The 19,820-nt window shown below is 46.3% G+C and overlaps 1 protein-coding gene across 2 annotated transcripts in view; it reads right to left on the reverse strand.

Moving 5' to 3' along the window:
• The window catches only part of LOC134970182 (NAD(P)H dehydrogenase [quinone] 1-like), a 74,863-nt gene that overhangs the window by 18,065 nt on the left and 36,978 nt on the right, over positions 1-19,820 (reverse strand). Inside the window, exons 2-4 of one of the 2 annotated variants that reach the window (XM_063946201.1) lie at positions 12,609-12,773; positions 3,248-3,378; positions 495-611 (exon numbers count right to left, since the gene is read on the reverse strand). In XM_063946201.1, the coding sequence (XP_063802271.1) occupies positions 495-611; positions 3,248-3,378; positions 12,609-12,717 (357 nt within the window). In that variant the 5' untranslated portion in view covers positions 12,718-12,773. Of the gene's footprint in view, positions 1-494; positions 612-3,247; positions 3,379-12,608; positions 12,774-19,820 lie in introns of those variants that run through there. The other variant, XM_063946200.1, reaches the window with a different exon arrangement.

Genomic DNA, 19,820 nt, shown 5'->3' on the forward strand with positions numbered 1-19,820 from the left:
TAGCGGGACTGTGTTGCTGGAATATACACCATATAGTAGGATTATACAAGCAAGCAGCAAGCCTAACCCTACTACTCTTCCCCTGCACAGTGGCTGCAACAGATGTCCCACAGGCAGCTAACTAGCTACAGTGTACTGCCCACCCTATGTACATAGCTTTTGGAGATACTAGTATCAGTTCTTCAATCATTTACTTGATTTCATTCAAAATCTGCAAGCTTGCGTCATTATACAACTCCTGTGATGCAATAAGGTGCTATTCATATATTGGAGAACAGTGGAGGTGTGATGTGAAAAAGGATGTGTAAAAATTCTGCTGCACTTTTAGAGTACTTAAAATATACCAACAAACTGGAAGCCAATGTGCAACCTAACAGTTCATACTATGAGATAAGGTGTCTCAGTGAGGGTTCTTCAGAGGTTTAATAGGTGAATTCTAGGCTGCATCCCTGTGCATGTTGGGTCAGTACATACAGGTATTGAGGTTGCTTTACCTTGAACGGTGCTGCATTGGAATACATTGTCTGAAAACTGTATGCGAACCCCATACAGAACGTTCGTTCCACCCATCCTTTCATTATGGCCGGCATTCCAAACCAATATAAGGGAAACTGTGAAGAAAGGAGATATGCTGTACGGATGGTGTAATGGTTAGCATTACTGCCTCACAGCACTGAGGTCATGGGTTCGATTCCCACCATGGCCCTAACTGTGTGGAGTTTGTATATTCTCCCCGTACTTGCGTGGGTTTCCTCCGGGTACTCCGGTTTCCTCCCACAATCCAAAAATATACTGGTAGGTTAATTGGCTCTCAACAAAATTAACCCTAGCGTGAATGTGTGCGTGTACATGTGGTAGGGAATATAGATTGTAAGCTCCACTGGGGCAGGGACTGATATGAATGGCCAAATATTCTCTGTAAAAGCGCTGCGGAATATGTGTGCGCTATATAAATAACTGGTAATAATAATAATAATAATATGCTGCTGACTGAGTAATACAATCCTACCATTACTGTATAGTGCACTCTACAAGGACACTGGAAACACTGACTATGTTGGAAGTATTATACAAAAGAAGACTTTTAACGTGCATCTGTCGCCTACACACAATGAAGGTGACATATGGTGAGCTGAAGAATATCAAAGGGAATTGTAGCCTATCAATTTATATAGACTGTCTGAAATAACTGAAACTCTACTTATTAATTCACGAGGAACACCCCTTGGCTCAGTGAGGTCACTGGTCTCTTACTGATTGATAGGTTACATACTGAAGAATGTGGTTCAACTTACAAAATGGCAGCCCATGCAGGTGCCAACTACACTTTTCACACAAAGGGCAGATGTATCAAAGCTTGGAGAGAGATAACCAACCAGGGGTGGATTGGGAACAAAAAGCAGCCCTGGAAAAATTTGTACTAGTGGCCCCACTTGGGCAGCACCAGAGGTGTAAGGTCTAGCCATGGGCCATGGCAGCAGCAGCCTCCCCCCAAGACTTTCCATATAGTGGGGATGTCCAGCATCAAGGGGAAGTTAAAAGGAAATAAAATTAAATATTATGAGCACATTATATGATACACCTTTAGATTTTAGGAAACTATATAATTCTTTAGAAAGATATATTTTCTTGCTTATTACACCAACCGTGTCCCAATCACTATTCAATCTTATATGTCAGCCAAGCAGGCAGACAGAGCATACACTAGATCATCTGCAATCACAGGCTAAGTGGCAAAGTCATTTTCATATATGCAAATTGTTTGCCATCTTTTTCATTATGTCTATAAATAGGACCACATGTCCTCAAACAAAACAGGCACCACAGGTGCGTCGGCCCACCGGGGATCTTCCCTGTAGAACCTATGGCCAATCCGCCTCTGTAACCAACCAATCATCTTCTGTCAGTTTACAAGCTATGACCCAGATTGATCAAGCCTTGGAGAGAGATAAATTGCCGGTGATAAAGTACCAACCAACCAGCTCCTGTCATGTTACAGGCTGTGGGGCAGATTTATTAAGCCTGGTGAAGTGATAAAGTGGAAGGTGATAACGCACCAGCCAATCAGCTACTAACTTCCATTTTACAGGCTAGGTTTGAAAAATGACAGTTAGTAGATGATTGGCTGGTGCTTTATCACTTCACCAGGCTTAATAAATCTGCCCCTCAGTTAGGAGCTGATTGGTTGGAACTTTACCACAGTGCAATTTATCGCTCTCCAAGGCTTGATAAATATGGGCTTATGTTTGAAAAATGTCAATTAGGAGCTGATTGGTTGGTACTTTATCTCTCTCCACGGTTTGATAAATCTCCTCTTGGAGAAACAGAATTGTTTTTAAGGGGTCTATTTACTAAGCCTTGGATGGAGATAAAGTCGCTGGAGATAAAGTACCAGCCAATCGGCTCATAACTGCCATTTTTCAAACACAGCCTGTGACATGTCAGTTAGGAGCCGATTGGCTGGTACTTTATCTCCAGCGACTTTATCTCCATCCAAAGCTTAGTAAATAGACCCCTAAGGGGGACATGTACTAAGCAGTGATAAAAGTGGAGAAGTGAGCCAGTGGAGAGGTTGCCCATGGCAACCAATCAGCATTGACGTAACATTTATAATTTGCATACTATAAAACTATACAGAGCAGCTGATTGGTTGCCATGGGCAACTTTTCCACTGGCTCACTTCTCCACTTTTATCACTGCTTAGTACATGTCCCCTAAATTGTTGTGTGATCAAAGTAGGGTAGAAGTTCCATTGCCTTTGATTCATACCTGCCAACACCTCTGATTTTCAGTAGCAGAAAGGGGTGTGGCTTACTGAAACCCAACATACCTTGGCTGGGTGTGGTTAGGGCAGATCTGGGTGTGGTTTTGGGGTGTTGCCTAATTTGTCATGCTCTTCCAATCTGAATGTTGGCAACAATATTGACAGTATAGTCACCTAGCACATAAAGGGGGAGATTCAAATGTTTGAAGAGTCGGTTGGGTGTCAGTGTTTTCCTGTCTATTAGGTGGGGAAAAAACAGACTCCCAGTTGACTTTTCAAACATTTGAATCTCCCCCTTTATGTGCTAGGTGACTATACTGTCAATATTGTTTCAATATTGATTCTTGCATGCGTGGACACCATTTAGTTTTTGTGGCCAGAGAGAGACTTTATGGTTGGGATGCTGCATCCTAACTCTGCAGCCTCTATACCCTGCACTCCAGTCATGCATGTTATCTGTAAATCTAGAAGAAGCAGGTATACCTGGAAAATAATCAGGTCGGCTTTTTCAATCTTCTTCTGCTCTTCAACAATGTCTTTGGTAAGGCGCCCTTCCTTCCATGCTTCAAATGTCTCAGGGCTATATTTGAACTGTTTCGGGTCCTTAGCTTTACCTGTGTAAGAATGCCAGGAAATAATAATGGCAGATGCGTGGATGCATTTACATTGTACCTTGGGAGGCACTCAGGCTAAGAGGGGCTTTGGTACTATACTGGACCCATCACCAGTACCCATGGAAGGCAGCAATTTTACGTGATGAGCCCAAACCTTCCAAAATTACAGGACACAAAATCAGAAAAAGACTAAGGAAAAAGTCTACACGGGTAACATCGAATTAGCCCAAATCAAGGCCACGCCTAAGCCATGTAAAGCTAAATACACACTATACAATTATCTGGCAGATTATCTGCAAGACCTAGCTGGTTGGAATGGAAATCTGGTAATGGATGAGAGCAAATCTGTCATCCCACACCCATTCCCCACATACCATTGCTATACAGCACAGGTTCTCAAACTCGGTCCTCAGGACCCCACACAGTGCATGTTTTGCAGGTCTCCTCACAAAATCACAAGTTAAATAATTAGCTCCACCTGTGGACCCTTTAAAAAGTGTCAGTGAGTAATTAATACACCTGTGCACCTACTGGGTTACCTGCAAAACATGCACTGTGTGGGGTCCTGAGGACCGAGTTTGAGAACCCCTTCTATACAGTATAATCACATTAGGAGTCTCCAACAAGCTGGCTACTCCCATTCAAGACTTATTCTCTGCTTTATACCAAAGCAGAACATAAGTCAGTAGCCAGCTGAGGAGCCATCTGAGGAGGTCTCGGTGTACAGTATCGCTTGGCCACTGCTGACCCACAGCCAGCCCATTGACCACGGGTGTGGTATGATAGACAGCGTTTAGTTAGACAGTCAATAGATAGACACCACATGTTAGACAGACATTAGGTCGACAGTGACAGAAGATCGACATGGTCAAAAGGTCGACATAAACAGGTAGACAGTACAAAAGGTCGACAGGGTCAAAAGGTCCACAGGGTCCACATGAAAATGGTCGACACAAAAAAACTTAGACTCCATTTTTTTTGCATTTTTTTTGTTTGTGTGGATCGTTTTATCATCTGGGACCCCCAATTGTAGAAAGGCATCCGCTCGCCACAAGGTTTATAACCAACTCTATGCCGACATGGATAGAGAAGGTATGAAATAGTCCAAAAACATGTAAAAACAAAACACTGTCTACCTTTTTTTTTATGTTGACTATTTTCATGTCGATCTTTTGAAACTGTCGACATTTTGTACTGTCTACCTTTTATGTCGACCTTTTGACCCTGTTGACCTAATGTCTGTCTAACATGTGGTGTCTATCTATTGACTGCTCTAACTAATTATGAGTGGCATGTTGGAAGAGTGGCATATGGGAAAGTCTCTGTGGCGTGTGTGTGTGTGTGTAGTTTTTTTTTTTTTTTATATGGGTCTTTCAGGGATGAGTGATTGTTGGTACCAAGGTGATTAGGGAGCTGTTTTTATATACTTACATTTTTTTTATATATTAATGATTATCTTTAGATTGCCAAAAATAATTCCAGTCATCTTTACACATTTATTTTGTATTTAGAGTATAAAATATTTATACCGTTATATTTTACAAAGGAATCTTCATACATTGTCATTTAACCCCTTAACTGACGAATTTTTGCCCAAAAAAGCTCAGAAATGGTCATTTTTTTAAAATTAGTTAATTAGGTGAAAAACGTGTATTTAACCTTATGTAAAATGATTTTAGTTAAAAAAATAAACAATTTTTTTCTTTGATATTTGAAAAAAAACAAAAACAAAAACACTAAATTTCCCCCCACAAAACATCGGTCACGACCATCGGAACATTGTGACTATTGGAAACATTGTGACCCATCGCAGCTTTCATTTTGAAATCCAGGACAGCCTCCAGACACAAAGGGGGCAGGGGATTAATTTACACTCCCCAGTAGCTGCCATTGTCTGCAGCCGCTGGAGGGGTAGGTCCTGCCATACTGACCGATCAGCAGTGATCGGCAGCACGGCAATCAGTAGGGGAGAGTGCAGGCAGGCAGTGGGACCTTCCGGTCCCTATAACAGCAGCAGCGGAGGGAAGTTTCCCTTCCCTGCCGCAGCTAACAATGTTTAGCTGACTGGTCGCAATCGTGTGTGACCAGGTCAGATAAGACACTTGCCAGTATTGTCGCATCTGATGCGACCATGCCAGCCAAAGACATCAGCCAGTGGCAAGTTTCCTATTAGGCATATGAGGCACATGCCCAGGGGGACACTTGCTGGGGGAGGGGGAACAGCACTTGTTGGAAGGGAGAGGCTGGGTGGCACTTGGATGCTTCTTTTATTAATGTCAGTCCAAAATGTACCAGTAACTACAAAATATTTCCAGTGTACCTTACTGTATGCTATCATGTGTGGAGTGTAATCTGTCCTACATAGTATATATGTGTACACTGTATAATACTGTATAATGAAAAAATAAAATGTAAAGGTCTATGTACTAAGCCTTGGAGAGAGATAAAGAACCAACCAATCAGCTCCTAACTGCCATGTTACAGGCTGTGCTTGAAAATTACAGGAGCTGGTACTTAGAGGAACGGGAGTGGATCATTAGCTCGACAGTGTCTAAGTCGACAATGTTTAGGTCAACCACTATAGGTCGACATGTGCTAGTTCGACAGGTCAAAAGGTCGACATGAGTTTTTTGTGTTTTTTTGGTGTAGTTTTCTTCGTAGAGTGACCGGGAACCCCAATTAGTGCACCGTGACCCCTCGCATGGCTTGCTTCACTCGCCATGCTTCGGGCAAGGTGCCTCGCTTCGTGCGGCACAGATTACCGTTCCAATCATAGTCCACGTGGATCGTTAAGTATGAAAAAGTTCAAAAAGAGAGAGAAAAAATGTGAAAAACTCATGTCGACCTTTTGACCTGTCGACCTAGCACATGTCGACATAGAAACCCTGTCGACCTAGAAACCCTGTTAACCTAGTGACCGTCGACCTAAACATTGTCAACCTAGACAGTGTCGATCTTCAGACCGGATCCCTAGGGGAACATGTACTAAGCAGTGATAAAAGTGGAGAAGTGAGCCAGTGGAGAAGTTTCCCATGGCAACCAATCAGCATTGACTTAACATTTATAATTTGCATACTATAAAAGTATACAGAGCAGCTGATTGGTTGCCATGGGCAGCTTCTCCACTGGCTCGCTTCTCCACTCTTATCACTGCTTAGTATATGTCCCCCTTAATCTCCGTCCACTTTACCTCTCTGCGAGGCTTAGTACATAGACCCCTAAAAATATCATAGCTCATGGCTTGTTTTATTATTATATTATATTGAACGGCCAATCACCAAATAAGGATATAACCAAACAATATAATAAGATTTTACTCACCGGTAAATCTATTTCTCGTAGTCCGTAGTGGATGCTGGGGACTCCGTAAGGACCATGGGGATTAGCGGCTCCGCAGGAGACTGGGCACAACTAAAGAAAGCTTTAGGACTACCTGGTGTGCACTGGCTCCTCCCACTAAGACCCTCCTCCAGACCTCAGTTAGGATACTGTGCCCGGAAGAGCTGACACAAATAGGAAGGATTTTGAATCCCAGGTAAGACTCATACCAGCCACACCAATCACACCGTATAACTCGTGATACAATACCCAGTTAACAGTATGATAACAACTGAGCCTCTCAACAGATGGCTCAACAATAACCCTTTAGTTAGGCAATAACTATATACAAGTATTGGAGACAATCCGCACTTGGGATGGGCGCCCAGCATCCACTACGGACTACGACAAATAGATTTACCGGTGAGTAAAATCTTATTTTCTCTAACGTCCTAAGTGGATGCTGGGGACTCCGTAAGGACCATGGGGATTATACCAAAGCTCCCAAACGGGCGGGAGAGTGCCGATGACTCTGCAGCACCGAATGAGCAAACTCTAGGTCCTCCTCAGCCAGGGTATCAAACTTGTAGACTCTTGCAAGAGTGTTTGATCCCGACCAAGTAACAGCTCGGCAAATTTGTAAAGCCGAGACCCCTCGGGCAGCCGCCCAAGAAGAGCCCACTTTCCTCGTGGAATGGGCTTTTACAGATTTAGGGTGCGGCAGTCCAGCCGCAGAATGTGCAAGTTGAATCGTGCTACAGATCCAGCGAGCAATAGTCTGCTTAGAAGCAGGAGCACCCAGCTTGTTGGGTGCATACAGGATAAATAGCGAGTCAGTCTTTCTGACTCCAGCCGTCCTGGAAACATATATTTTTCAGGGCCCTGACTACGTCCAGAAAACTTGGAATCCTCCAAGTCCCAAATAGCCGCAGGCACCACAATAGGTTGGTTCACATGAAAAACTGATACCACTTTAGGAAGGAATTGGGAACGAGTCCTCAATTCCGCCTTATCCATATAAAATACAGATAAGGGCTTTTGCATGACAAAACCGCCAATTCTGATACACGCCTGGCCGACGCCAAGGCCCACAGCATGACCACTTTCCACGTGAGGTATTGTAGCTCCACGGATTTAAGTGGCTCAACTCAATGCGACTTCAGGAAATCCAACACTACGTTGAGATCCCACGGTGCCACTGGAGGCACAAACGGGGGCTGACTATGCAGCACTCCCTTAACAAAAGTCCGAACTTCAGGCAGTGAAGCCAGTTCTATTTTGGAAGAAAATCGATAGAGCCGAAATCTGGACCTTCATGGAACCCAATTTTAGGCCCATAGTCACCTCTGACTGTAGGAAGTGCAGAAATCGACCTAGCTGAAATTTCTCCTTTGGGGCCTTCCTGGCCTCACAGCACGCAACATATTTCCACCATATGCGGTGATAATGGTTTGCGTTCACTTCTTTCCTAGCTTTAAATAGCGTAGGGATAACTTCCTCCGGAATGCCCTTTTCCTTCAGGATCCGGCGTTCAACCGCCATGCCGTCAAACGCAGCCGCGGTACGTCTTGGAACAGACAGGCCCCCTGCTGCAGCAGGTCCTGTCTGAGCGGCAGAGGCCATGGGTCCTCTGAGATCATTTCTTGGAGTTCTGGTTACCAAGCTCTTCTTGGCCAACCCGGAACAATGAGTATAGTTCTTACTCCTCTCCTTCTTATTATTCTCATTACCCTGGGTAAGAGAGGCAGAGAAGGGAACACATACACCGACTGGTACACCCACGGTGTTACCAGAGCGTCCACAGCTATCGCCTGAGGGTCCCTTGACCTGGCGCAATATCTTTGTAGCTTTTTGTTGAGGCGGGACGCCATCATTTCCACCTGTGGCCTTTCCCAACGGTGTACAATCATTTGGAAAACTTCTGGATGAAGTCCCCACTCTCCCGGGTGGAGGTCGTGTCTTCTGAGAAAGACTGCTTCTCAGTTGTCCACTCCGGGAATGAACACTGCTGACAGTGCTAACACATTATTTTCCGCCCATCGGAGAATCCTTGTGGCTTCTGCCATCGCCATCCTGCTTCTTGTGCCGCCCTGTCGGTTTACATGAGCGACCGCCGTGATGTTGTCTGACTGGATCAGCACCGGCCGGTGTTGAAGCAGGGGTCTAGCCTGACTTAGGGCATTGTAAATGGCCCTTAGTTCCAGAATATTTATGTGTAGGGAAGTCTCCTGACTTTTCCATAGCCTTGGAAGTTTCTTCCCTGTGTGACTGCCCCCCAGCCTTGAAGGCTGGCATCCGTGGTCACCAGGACCCAGTCCTGTATGCCGAATCTGCGGCCCCCTAGAAGATGAGCACTCTGCAGCCACCACAACAGCGACACCCTGGCCCTTGGAGACAGGGTTATCCGCCGATGCATCTGAAGATGCGACCCGGACCACTTGTCCAACAGATCCCACTGGAAAATCCTTGCATGGGACCTGGCGAATGGAATTTCTTCGTAAGAAGCTACCATCCTTCCCAGGGCTCGCGTGCATTGATACACCGACACCTGTATACGTATTAGGAGGTCTCTGTCTAAAGACGACAACTCCTTGGACTTCTCCTCCGGGAGAAACCCTTTTTATCCTGTTCTGTGTCCAGAACCATACCCAGGAACAGTAGACGCGTCGTAGGAACCAGCTGCGACTTTGGAATATTCAGAATCCAGCCGTGCTGTTGTAGCACTTCCCGAGATAGTGCTACTCCGCCGAACAACTGCTCCCTGGACCTAGCCTTTATAAGGAGATCGTCCAAGTACGGGATAATTACTTCGGCCATTACCTTGGTAAATACCTCTGTGCCGGGGACCGACCAACGGCAACGTCTGGAATTGGTAATGACAATCCTGTACCACAATTTTGAGGTACTCCTGGTGAAGAGGGTAAATAGGGACATGCAGGTAAGCATCCTTGATGTCCAGTGATACCATGAAATTCTCCAGGCTTGCAATAATCGCCCTGAGCGATTCCATTTTGAACTTGAACCTTCGTATATAAGTGTTCAAGGCATTCAATTTTAGAATGGGTCTCACCGAACCGTCTGGTTTCGGTACCACAACATTTTGGAATAGTAACCCCGGCCTTGTTGAAGGAGGGGTACCTTGATTTCACCTGCTGGAAGTAGAGCTTGTGAATTGCCGCCAGTACTACCTTTCTCCGAGGGCAGCAGGCAAGGCTGATGTGAGGTAACGGCGAGGGGGAGTCGCCTCGAACTCCTGCCTGTATCCCTGTGATACTATTTACAGAACCTAGGGATCCACCTGTGGGCAAGCCCACTGGTCCCTGAAGTTCCCGAGACGCGCCCCTACCGCACCTGTCTCCACCTGTGGAGCCCCAACATCATGCGATGGACTCAGAGGAAGCGGGGGAAGATTTTTGATCCTGGGAACTGGCTGCTGGTGCAGCTTTTGCCTTCTTCCCTTGTCTCTGTGCAGAAAGGAAGCGCCTTTGACCCGCTTGCTTTTCTGAAGCCGAAAGGACTGTACCTGAATACAGTGCTTTCTTAGGCTGTGAGGAAACCTGAGGTAAAAAAATTTCTTCCCAGCTGTTGCTGTGGATACGAGGTCCCAGAGACCATCCCCAAACAATTCCTCACCCTTATAAGGCAGAATCTCCATGTGCTTTTTATAGGCAGCATCACCTGTCCACTGCCGGGTTTCTAATACCCTCCTGGCAGAATGGACATTGCATTAATTCTGGATGCCAGCCGGCAAATATCCCTCTGTGCATCCTTTATATCTAAGACGACGTCTTTAATATGCTCTATGTTAGCAAACTATTATCCCTGTCTTAGAGTTTTAATATTATCTGACTGGGTATCAGACCACGCTGCAGCAGCACTATTTATGCTGAGGCAATTGCAGGTCTCAGTATATAACCTGAGTGTGTATATACAGACTTCAGGATAGCCTCCTGCTTTTTATCAGCAGGCTCCTTCAAGGTGGCCGTATCCTAAGACGGCAGTGCCACCTTTTTTGACAAACGTGTGAGCGCCTTATCCACCCTAAGGGATATCTCCCAACGTGACCTATCCTCTGGCGGGAAAGGGTACGCCATCAGTAACTTTTTAGAAATTACCAGTTTCTTATCGGGGGAACCACGCTACTTTACACACTTCATTCATTCATCTGATGGGGGAACAAAACACTGGCTGCTTTTTCTCCCCAAAAATAAAACCCCTTTTATGTGGTACTTGGGTTCATGTCAGAAATGCGTAACACATTTTTCATTGCCGAGATCATGTAACGGATGTTCCTAGTGGATTGTGTATATGTCTCAACCTCGTCGACACTGGAGTCAGACTCCGTGTCGACATCTGTGTCTGCCATCTGAGGTAACGGGCGCTTTTTTGAGCCCCTGATGGCCTTTGAGACGCCTGGGCAGGCGTGGGCTGAGAAGCCGGCTGTCCCACCGCTGTTTTACGTCATCCAGCCTTCTATGTAAGGAGTTGACATTGTCGGTTAATACCTTCCACCTATCCATCCACTCTGGTGTCGGCCCCACAGGGGGCGACATCCCATTTATCGGCCTCTGCTCCACCTCCACGTAACCTTCCTCATCCCACATGTCGACACAGCCGTACCGACACACAGCACACACACAGGGAATGCTCTGACTGAGGACAGGACCCCACAAAGTCCTTTGGGGAGACAGAGAGAGAGTATGCCAGCACACACCAGAGCGCTATATAAATGCAGGGATTAACACTATAACTGAGTGATTTTTCCCCCAATAGCTGCTTGTATAAACAATATTGCGCCTAAATTTTGTGCCCCCCCTCTCTTTTTAACCCTTTGAGCCTGAAAACTACAGGGGAGAGCCTGGGGAGCTGTCTTCCAGCTGCACTGTGAAGAGAAAATGGCGCCAGTGTGCTGAGGGAGATAGCTCCGCCCCTTTTTCGCGGACTTTTCTCCCGCTTTTTTATGGATTCTGGCAGGGGTATTTATCACATATATAGCCTCTGGGGCTATATATTGTGATATATTTGCCAGCCAAGGTGTTTTTATTGCTGCTCAGGGCGCCCCCCCTCAGCGCCCTGCACCCTCAGTGACCGGAGTGTGAAGTGTGTACGAGGAGCAATGGCGCACAGCTGCAGTGCTGTGCGCTACCTTGGTGAAGACTGATGTCTTCTGCCGCCGATTTTCCGGACTCTTCTTGCTTCTGGCTCTGTAAGGGGGCCGGCGGCGCGGCTCCGGGGACCGAACATCAATGGCCGGTTCCATGCGGTCGATCCCTCTGGAGCTAATGGTGTCCAGTAGCCTAAGAAGCCCAAGCTACCACCAGTTAGGTAGGTTCGCTTCTTCTCCCCTTAGTCCCTCGCTGCAGTGAGTCTGTTGCCAGCAGATCTCACTGTAAAATAAAAAAACCTAAAATATACTTTCTTTCTAGGAGCTCAGGAGAGCCCCTAGTGTGCATCCAGCTCAGCCGGGCACAAGAATCTAACTGAGGTCTGGAGGAGGGTCTTAGTGGGAGGAGCCAGTGCACACCAGGTAGTCCTAAAGCTTTCTTTAGTTGTGCCCAGTCTCCTGCGGAGCCGCTAATCCCCATGGTCCTTACGGAGTCCCCAGCATCCACTTAGGACGTTAGAGAAAATTAAGTGTTGGGGGGAGGCTATTACTGGTGTGCCTAGGGGCACCCTGATGCCTAAATCTGCCCCTGACACCAGCTGTCAGCTTTGTGGTTTATATCCCAGCGATGGCAGCGGTTCCTAGACAAATGATGGCTGTTTCTCCTTTAATTTTAATTCAGCCCACAATATCCCCAAAAGGGGTATTGAGACCAAGATATACTTTGATAAATATGAGCAAATCCCGTAAATACCACATTAATAGAAAATATTTTTTTTTAATCCAGTACAGTGATGTATTATATTACCTTTAATATCGGCACGTGACAAGACAGGGTTATATTTCATTTCATACAGGTCCGACACCAAGACATTCCACCCCTTCCTCTTCAGAGCAGCTGCCGCTGCATCCTTCATGGCGTAATTAAAAGACGTCCGCTCCTGGTGAGCTAAGACAATCAGCGCTGTTTTGGCTAAGAGTATAGACAGTACATAAGACAAATTATTGCACACATAAAATACAATTTAAGTATATGAGACTGAGGTAAATTATGTTTTTTTAAAAGGCCGTTGCCTGTCAGAAAGATGTTTATTGTTTCCCCCCAGCCGCAGGGAGGTTTAGAAAGACACATGTGCAGCCCATTGGGAGTTTCCCCTGCATGCCTGTGGGCCAATCCGACTCTGGCCACCATTAATTTTGTATTCTCTATTAAATTAAAAAGTTCCTTTAAAAAAAAAAAAGAAGTAAATTTTATTGAGTTTTTGCACAATAGTTTGGGGAGGGGATAAAGACTGATGAAAAGACAGCAAGGGCACATTTATAAAAAAATATTTTGCATACCATGAGCAGCAAATGACCAGAATGACATAATACGACCTTTGGTCCGATAACAACAGCCAAGGGGAAAATTGTCAGTGGGTTTAACTAATGATTAGCAAAGTGGTTGTATCTAGGTGGGAGTGATGCATAAGTTTTTGGCATTTCAATGTTTCTTTTATGCAATGGGAGCATTCTGTACACACCTATATTTCTCTGACGTCCTAGTGGATGCTGGGAACTCCGTAAGGACCATGGGGAATAGCGGCTCCGCAGGAGACTGGGCACAAAAGTAAAGCTTTAGGACTACCTGGTGGGCTCCTCCCCCTATGACCCTCCTCCAAGCCTCAGTTAGATTTTTGTGCCCGGCCGAGAAGGGTGCACACTAGAGATGTGCACTTGAAATTTTTCGGGTTTTGTGTTTTGGTTTTGGGTTCGGTTCCGCGGCCGTGTTTTGGGTTCGACCGCGTTTTGGCAAAACCTCACCGAATTTTCTTTGTCGGATTCGGGTGTGTTTTGGATTCGGGTGTTTTTTTCAAAAAACACTAAAAAACAGCTTAAATCATAGAATTTGGGGGTCATTTTGATCCCAAAGTATTATTAACCTCAAAAACCATAATTTCCACTCATTTTCAGTCTATTCTGAACACCTCACACCTCACAATATTATTTTTAGTCCTAAAATTTGCACCGAGGTCGCTGGATGACTAAGCTAAGCGACCCTAGTGGCCGACACAAACACCTGGCCCATCTAGGAGTGGCACTGCAGTGTCACGCAGGATGGCCCTTCCAAAAAAAACACTCCCCAAACAGCACATGACGCAAAGAAAAAAAGAGGCGCAATGAGGTAGCTGTGTGAGTAAGATAAGCGACCCTAGTGGCCGACACAAACACCTGGCCCATCTAGGAGTGGCACTGCAGTGTCACGCAGGATGGCCCTTCCAAAAAACACTCCCCAAACAGCACATGACGCAAAGAAAAAAAGAGGCGCAATGAGGTAGCTGTGTGAGTAAGGTAAGCGACCCTAGTGGCCGACACAAACACCTGGCCCATCTAGGAGTGGCACTGCAGTGTCACGCAGGATGGCCCTTCCAAAAAACACTCCCCAAACAGCACATGACGCAAAGAAAAAAAGAGGCGCAATGAGGTAGCTGTGTGAGTAAGGTAAGCGACCCTAGTGGCCGACACAAACACCTGGCCCATCTAGGAGTGGCACTGCAGTGTCACGCAGGATGGCCCTTCCAAAAAACACTCCCCAAACCGCACATGACGCAAAGAAAAAAAGAGGCGCAATGAGGTAGCTGTGTGAGTAAGATAAGCGACCCTAGTGGCCGACACAAACACCTGGCCCATCTAGGAGTGGCACTGCAGTGTCACGCAGGATGGCCCTTCCAAAAAACACTCCCCAAACAGCACATGACGCAAAGAAAAAAAGAGGCGCAATGAGGTAGCTGTGTGAGTAAGATAAGCGACCCTAGTGGCCGACACAAACACCTGGCCCATCTAGGAGTGGCACTGCAGTGTCACGCAGGATGGCCCTTCCAAAAAACACTCCCCAAACAGCACATGACGCAAAGAAAAAAAGAGGCGCAATGAGGTAGCTGTGTGAGTAAGATAAGCGACCCTAGTGGCCGACACAAACACCTGGCCCATCTAGGAGTGGCACTGCAGTGTCACGCAGGATGGCCCTTCCAAAAAACACTCCCCAAACAGCACATGACGCAAAGAAAAAAAGAGGCGCAATGAGGTAGCTGTGTGAGTAAGGTAAGCGACCCTAGTGGCCGACACAAACACCTGGCCCATCTAGGAGTGGCACTGCAGTGTCACGCAGGATGGCCCTTCCAAAAAACACTCCCCAAACAGCACATGACGCAAAGAAAAAAAGAGGCGCAATGAGGTAGCTGTGTGAGTAAGGTAAGCGACCCTAGTGGCCGACACAAACACCTGGCCCATCTAGGAGTGGCACTGCAGTGTCACGCAGGATGGCCCTTCAAAAAAATACTCCCCAAACAGCACATGACGCAAAGAAAAATTAAAGAAAAAAGAGGTGCAAGATGGAATTGTCCTTGGGCCCTCCCACCCACCCTTATGTTGTATAAACAGGACATGCACACTTTAACCAACCCATCATTTCAGTGACAGGGTCTGCCACACGACTGTGACTGAAATGACGGGTTGGTTTGGACCCCCACCAAAAAAGAAGCAATTAATCTCTCCTTGCACAAACTGGCTCTACAGAGGCAAGATGTCCACCTCATCATCATCCTCCGATATATCACCGTGTACATCCCCCTCCTCACAGATTATCAATTCGTCCCCACTGGAATCCACCATCTCAGCTCCCTGTGTACTTTGTGGAGGCAATTGCTGCTGGTCAATGTCTCCACGGAGGAATTGATTATAATTCATTTTAATGAACATCATCTTCTCCACATTTTCTGGAAGTAACCTCGTACGCCGATTGCTGACAAGGTGAGCGGCAGCACTAAACACTCTTTCGGAGTACACACTTGTGGGAGGGCAACTTAGGTAGAATAAAGCCAGTTTGTGCAAGGGCCTCCAAATTGCCTCTTTTTCCTGCCAGTATAAGTACGGACTGTCTGACGTGCCTACTTGGATGCGGTCACTCATATAATCCTCCACCATTCTTTCAATGGGGAGAGAATCATATGCAGTGACAGTAGACGACATGTCCGTAATCGTTGGCAGGTCCTTCAGTCCGGACCAGATGTCAGCATCAGCAGTCGCTCCAGACTGCCCTGCATCACCGCCAGCGGGTGGGCTCGGAATTCTGAGCCTTTTCCTCGCACCCCCAGTTGCGGGAGAATGTGAAGGAGGAGATGTTGACAGGTCGCGTTCCGCTTGACTTGACAATTTTCTCACCAGCAGGTCTTTGAACCCCAGCAGACTTGTGTCTGCCGGAAAGAGAGATCCAAGGTAGGTTTTAAATCTAGGATCGAGCACGGTGGCCAAAATGTAGTGATCTGATTTCAACAGATTGACCACCCGTGAATCCTTGTTAAGCGAATTAAGGTCTCCATCCACAAGTCCCACATGCCTAGCGGAATCGCTCCGTGTTAGCTCCTCCTTCAATGTCTCCAGCTTCTTCTGCAAAAGCCTGATGAGGGGAATGACCTGACTCAGGCTGGCAGTGTCTGAACTGACTTCACGTGTGGCAAGTTCAAAGGGCAGCAGAACCTTGCACAACGTTGAAATCATTCTCCACTGCGCTTGAGACAGGTGCATTCCACCTCCTATATCGTGCTCAATTGTATAGGCTTGAATGGCCTTTTGCTGCTCCTCCAACCTCTGAAGCATATATAGGGTTGAATTCCACCTCGTTACCACTTCTTGCTTCAGATGATGGCAGGGCAGGTTCAGGCGTTTTTGGTGGTGCTCCAGTCTTCTGTACGTGGTGCCTGTACGCCGAAAGTGTCCCGCAATTCTTCTGGCCACCGACAGCATCTCTTGCACGCCCCTCTCGTTTTTTTAAAAATTCTGCACCACCAAATTCAAGGTATGTGCAAAACATGGGACGTGCTGGAATTTGCCCATATTTAATGCACACACAATATTGCTGGCGTTGTCCGATGCCACAAATCCACAGGAGAGTCCAATTGGGGTAAGCCATTCCGCGATGATCTTCCTCAGTTGCCGTAAGAGGTTTTCAGCTGTGTGCGTATTCTGGAAACCGGTGATACAAAGCGTAGCCTGCCTAGGAAAGAGTTGGCGTTTGCGAGATGCTGCTACTGGTGCCGCCGCTGCTGTTCTTGCGGCGGGAGTCCATACATCTACCCAGTGGGCTGTCACAGTCATATAGTCCTGACCCTGCCCTGCTCCACTTGTCCACATGTCCGTGGTTAAGTGGAAATTGGGTACAACTGCATTTTTTAGGACACTGGTGAGTCTTTTTCTGACGTCCGTGTACATTCTCGGTATCGCCTGCCTAGAGAAGTGGAACCTAGATGGTATTTGGTAACGGGGGCACACTACCTCAAGAAATTGTCTAGTTCCCTGTGAACTAACGGCGGATACCGGACGCACGTCTAACACCAACATAGTTGTCAAGGCCTCAGTTATCCGCTTTGCAACAGGATGACTGCTGTGATATTTCATCTTCCTCGCAAAGGACTGTTGGACAGTCAATTGCTTACTGGAAGTAGTACAAGTGGTCTTCCGACTTCCCCTCTGGGATGACCATCGACTCCCAGCAGCAACAACAGCAGCGCCAGCAGCAGTAGGCGTTACACGCAAGGATGCATCGGAGGAATCCCAGGCAGGAGAGGACTCGTCAGAATTGCCAGTGACATAGCCTGCAGGACTATTGGCATTCCTGGGGAAGGAGGAAATTGACACTGAGGGAGTTGGTGGGGTGGTTTGCGTGAGCTTGGTTACAAGAGGAAGGGATTTACTGGTCAGTGGACTGCTTCCGCTGTCGCCCAAAGTTTTTGAACTTGTCACTGACTTATTATGAATGCGCTGCAGGTGACGTATAAGGGAGGATGTTCCGAGGTGGTTAACTTCCTTACCCCTACTTATTACAGCTTGACAAAGGCAACACACGGCTTGACAAATGTTGTCCGCATTTCTGTTGAAATACTTCCACACCGAAGAGCTGATTTTTTTGGTATTTTGACCAGGCATGTCAATGGCCATATTCCTCCCACGGACAACAGGTGTCTCCCCGGGTGCCTGACTTAAACAAACCACCTCACCATCAGAATCCTCCTTGTCAATTTCCTCCCCAGCGCCAGCAACACCCATATCCTCCTCATCCTGGTGTACTTCAACACTGACATCTTCAATATGACTATCAGGAACTGGACTGCGGGTGCTCCTTCCAGCACTTGCAGGGGGCGTGCAAATGGTGGAAGGCGCATGCTCTTCACGTCCAGTGTTGGGAAGGTCAGGCATCGCAACCGACACAATTGGACTCTCCTTGTGGATTTGGGATTTCGAAGAACGCACAGTTCTTTGCGGTGCTTTTGCCAGCTTGAGTCTTTTCATTTTTCTAGCGAGAGGCTGAGTGCTTCCATCCTCATGTGAAGCTGAACCACTAGCCATGAACATAGGCCAGGGCCTCAGCCGTTCCTTGCCACTCCGTGTGGTAAATGGCATATTGGCAAGTTTACGCTTCTCCTCCGACAATTTTATTTTAGATTTTTGAGTCCTTTTTTTACTGATATTTGGTGCTTTGGATTTTACATGCTCTGTACTATGACATTGGGCATCGGCCTTGGCAGACGACGTTGCTGGCATTTCATCGTCTCGGCCATGACTAGTGGCAGCAGCTTCAGCACGAGGTGGAAGTCGATCTTGATCTTTCCCTATTTTTGGAACCTCAACATTTTTGTTCTCCATATTTTAATAGGCACAACTAAAAGGCACCTCAGGTAAACAATGGAGATGGATGGATACTAGTATACTTATGGATGGATGAGCGACTGCCGACACAGAGGTAGCTACAGCCGTGGACTACCGTACTGTGTCTGCTGCTAATATAGACTGGATGATAATGAGATAAAATTTAAATATATATATATATCACACTAGTACTGCAGCCGGACAGGTATATATTATGTAATGACGGACCTGCTGGACACTGTCTGTCAGCACTGCAGACTCCTAAAGTAAGCTACTAGTATCAAGAAGATAGAAAAAAAAAAAAAACCACGGGTAGGTGGTATACAATTATGGATGGACGAGCGACTGCCGACACAGAGGTAGCTACAGCCGTGGACTACCGTACTGTGTCTGCTGCTAATATAGACTGGATGATAATGAGATAAAATTAAAATATATATATATATCACACTAGTACTGCAGCCGGACAGGTATATATTATGTAATGACGGACCTGCCGGACACTGTCTGTCAGCACTGCAGACTCCTAAAGTAAGCTACTAGTATCAAGAAGATAGAAAAAAAAAAACACGGGTAGGTGGTATACAATTATGGATGGACGAGCGACTGCCGACACAGAGGTAGCTACAGCCGTGGACTACCGTACTGTGTCTGCTGCTAATATAGACTGGATGATAATGAGATAAAATTAAAATATATATATATATCACACTAGTACTGCAGCCGGACAGGTATATATTATGTAATGACGGACCTGCTGGACACTGTCTGTCAGCATTGCAGACTCCTAAAGTAAGCTACTAGTATCAAGAAGATAGAAAAAAAAAAAAAAAACCACGGGTAGGTGGTATACAATTATGGATGGACGAGCGACTGCCGACACAGAGGTAGCTACAGCCGTGGACTACCGTACTGTGTCTGCTGCTAATATAGACTGGATGATAATGAGATAAAATTAAAATATATATATATATCACACTAGTACTGCAGCCGGACAGGTATATATTATGTAATGACGGACCTGCTGGACACTGTCTGTCAGCATTGCAGACTCCTAAAGTAAGCTACTAGTATCAAGAAGATAGAAAAAAAAAAACACGGGTAGGTGGTATACAATTATGGATGGACGAGCGACTGCCGACACAGAGGTAGCTACAGCCGTGGACTACCGTACTGTGTCTGCTGCTAATATAGACTGGATGATAATGAGATAAAATTAAAATATATATATATATATCACACTAGTACTGTAGCCGGACAGGTATATATTATGTAATGACGGACCTGCTGGACACTGTCTGCAGAATGCGTTTATAAAAACACCACACGACGAGTGTTT

Source organism: Pseudophryne corroboree, chromosome 11 (assembly GCF_028390025.1).
Source record: "Pseudophryne corroboree isolate aPseCor3 chromosome 11, aPseCor3.hap2, whole genome shotgun sequence".
NCBI classification, from domain to species: Eukaryota; Metazoa; Chordata; class Amphibia; order Anura; family Myobatrachidae; genus Pseudophryne; species Pseudophryne corroboree.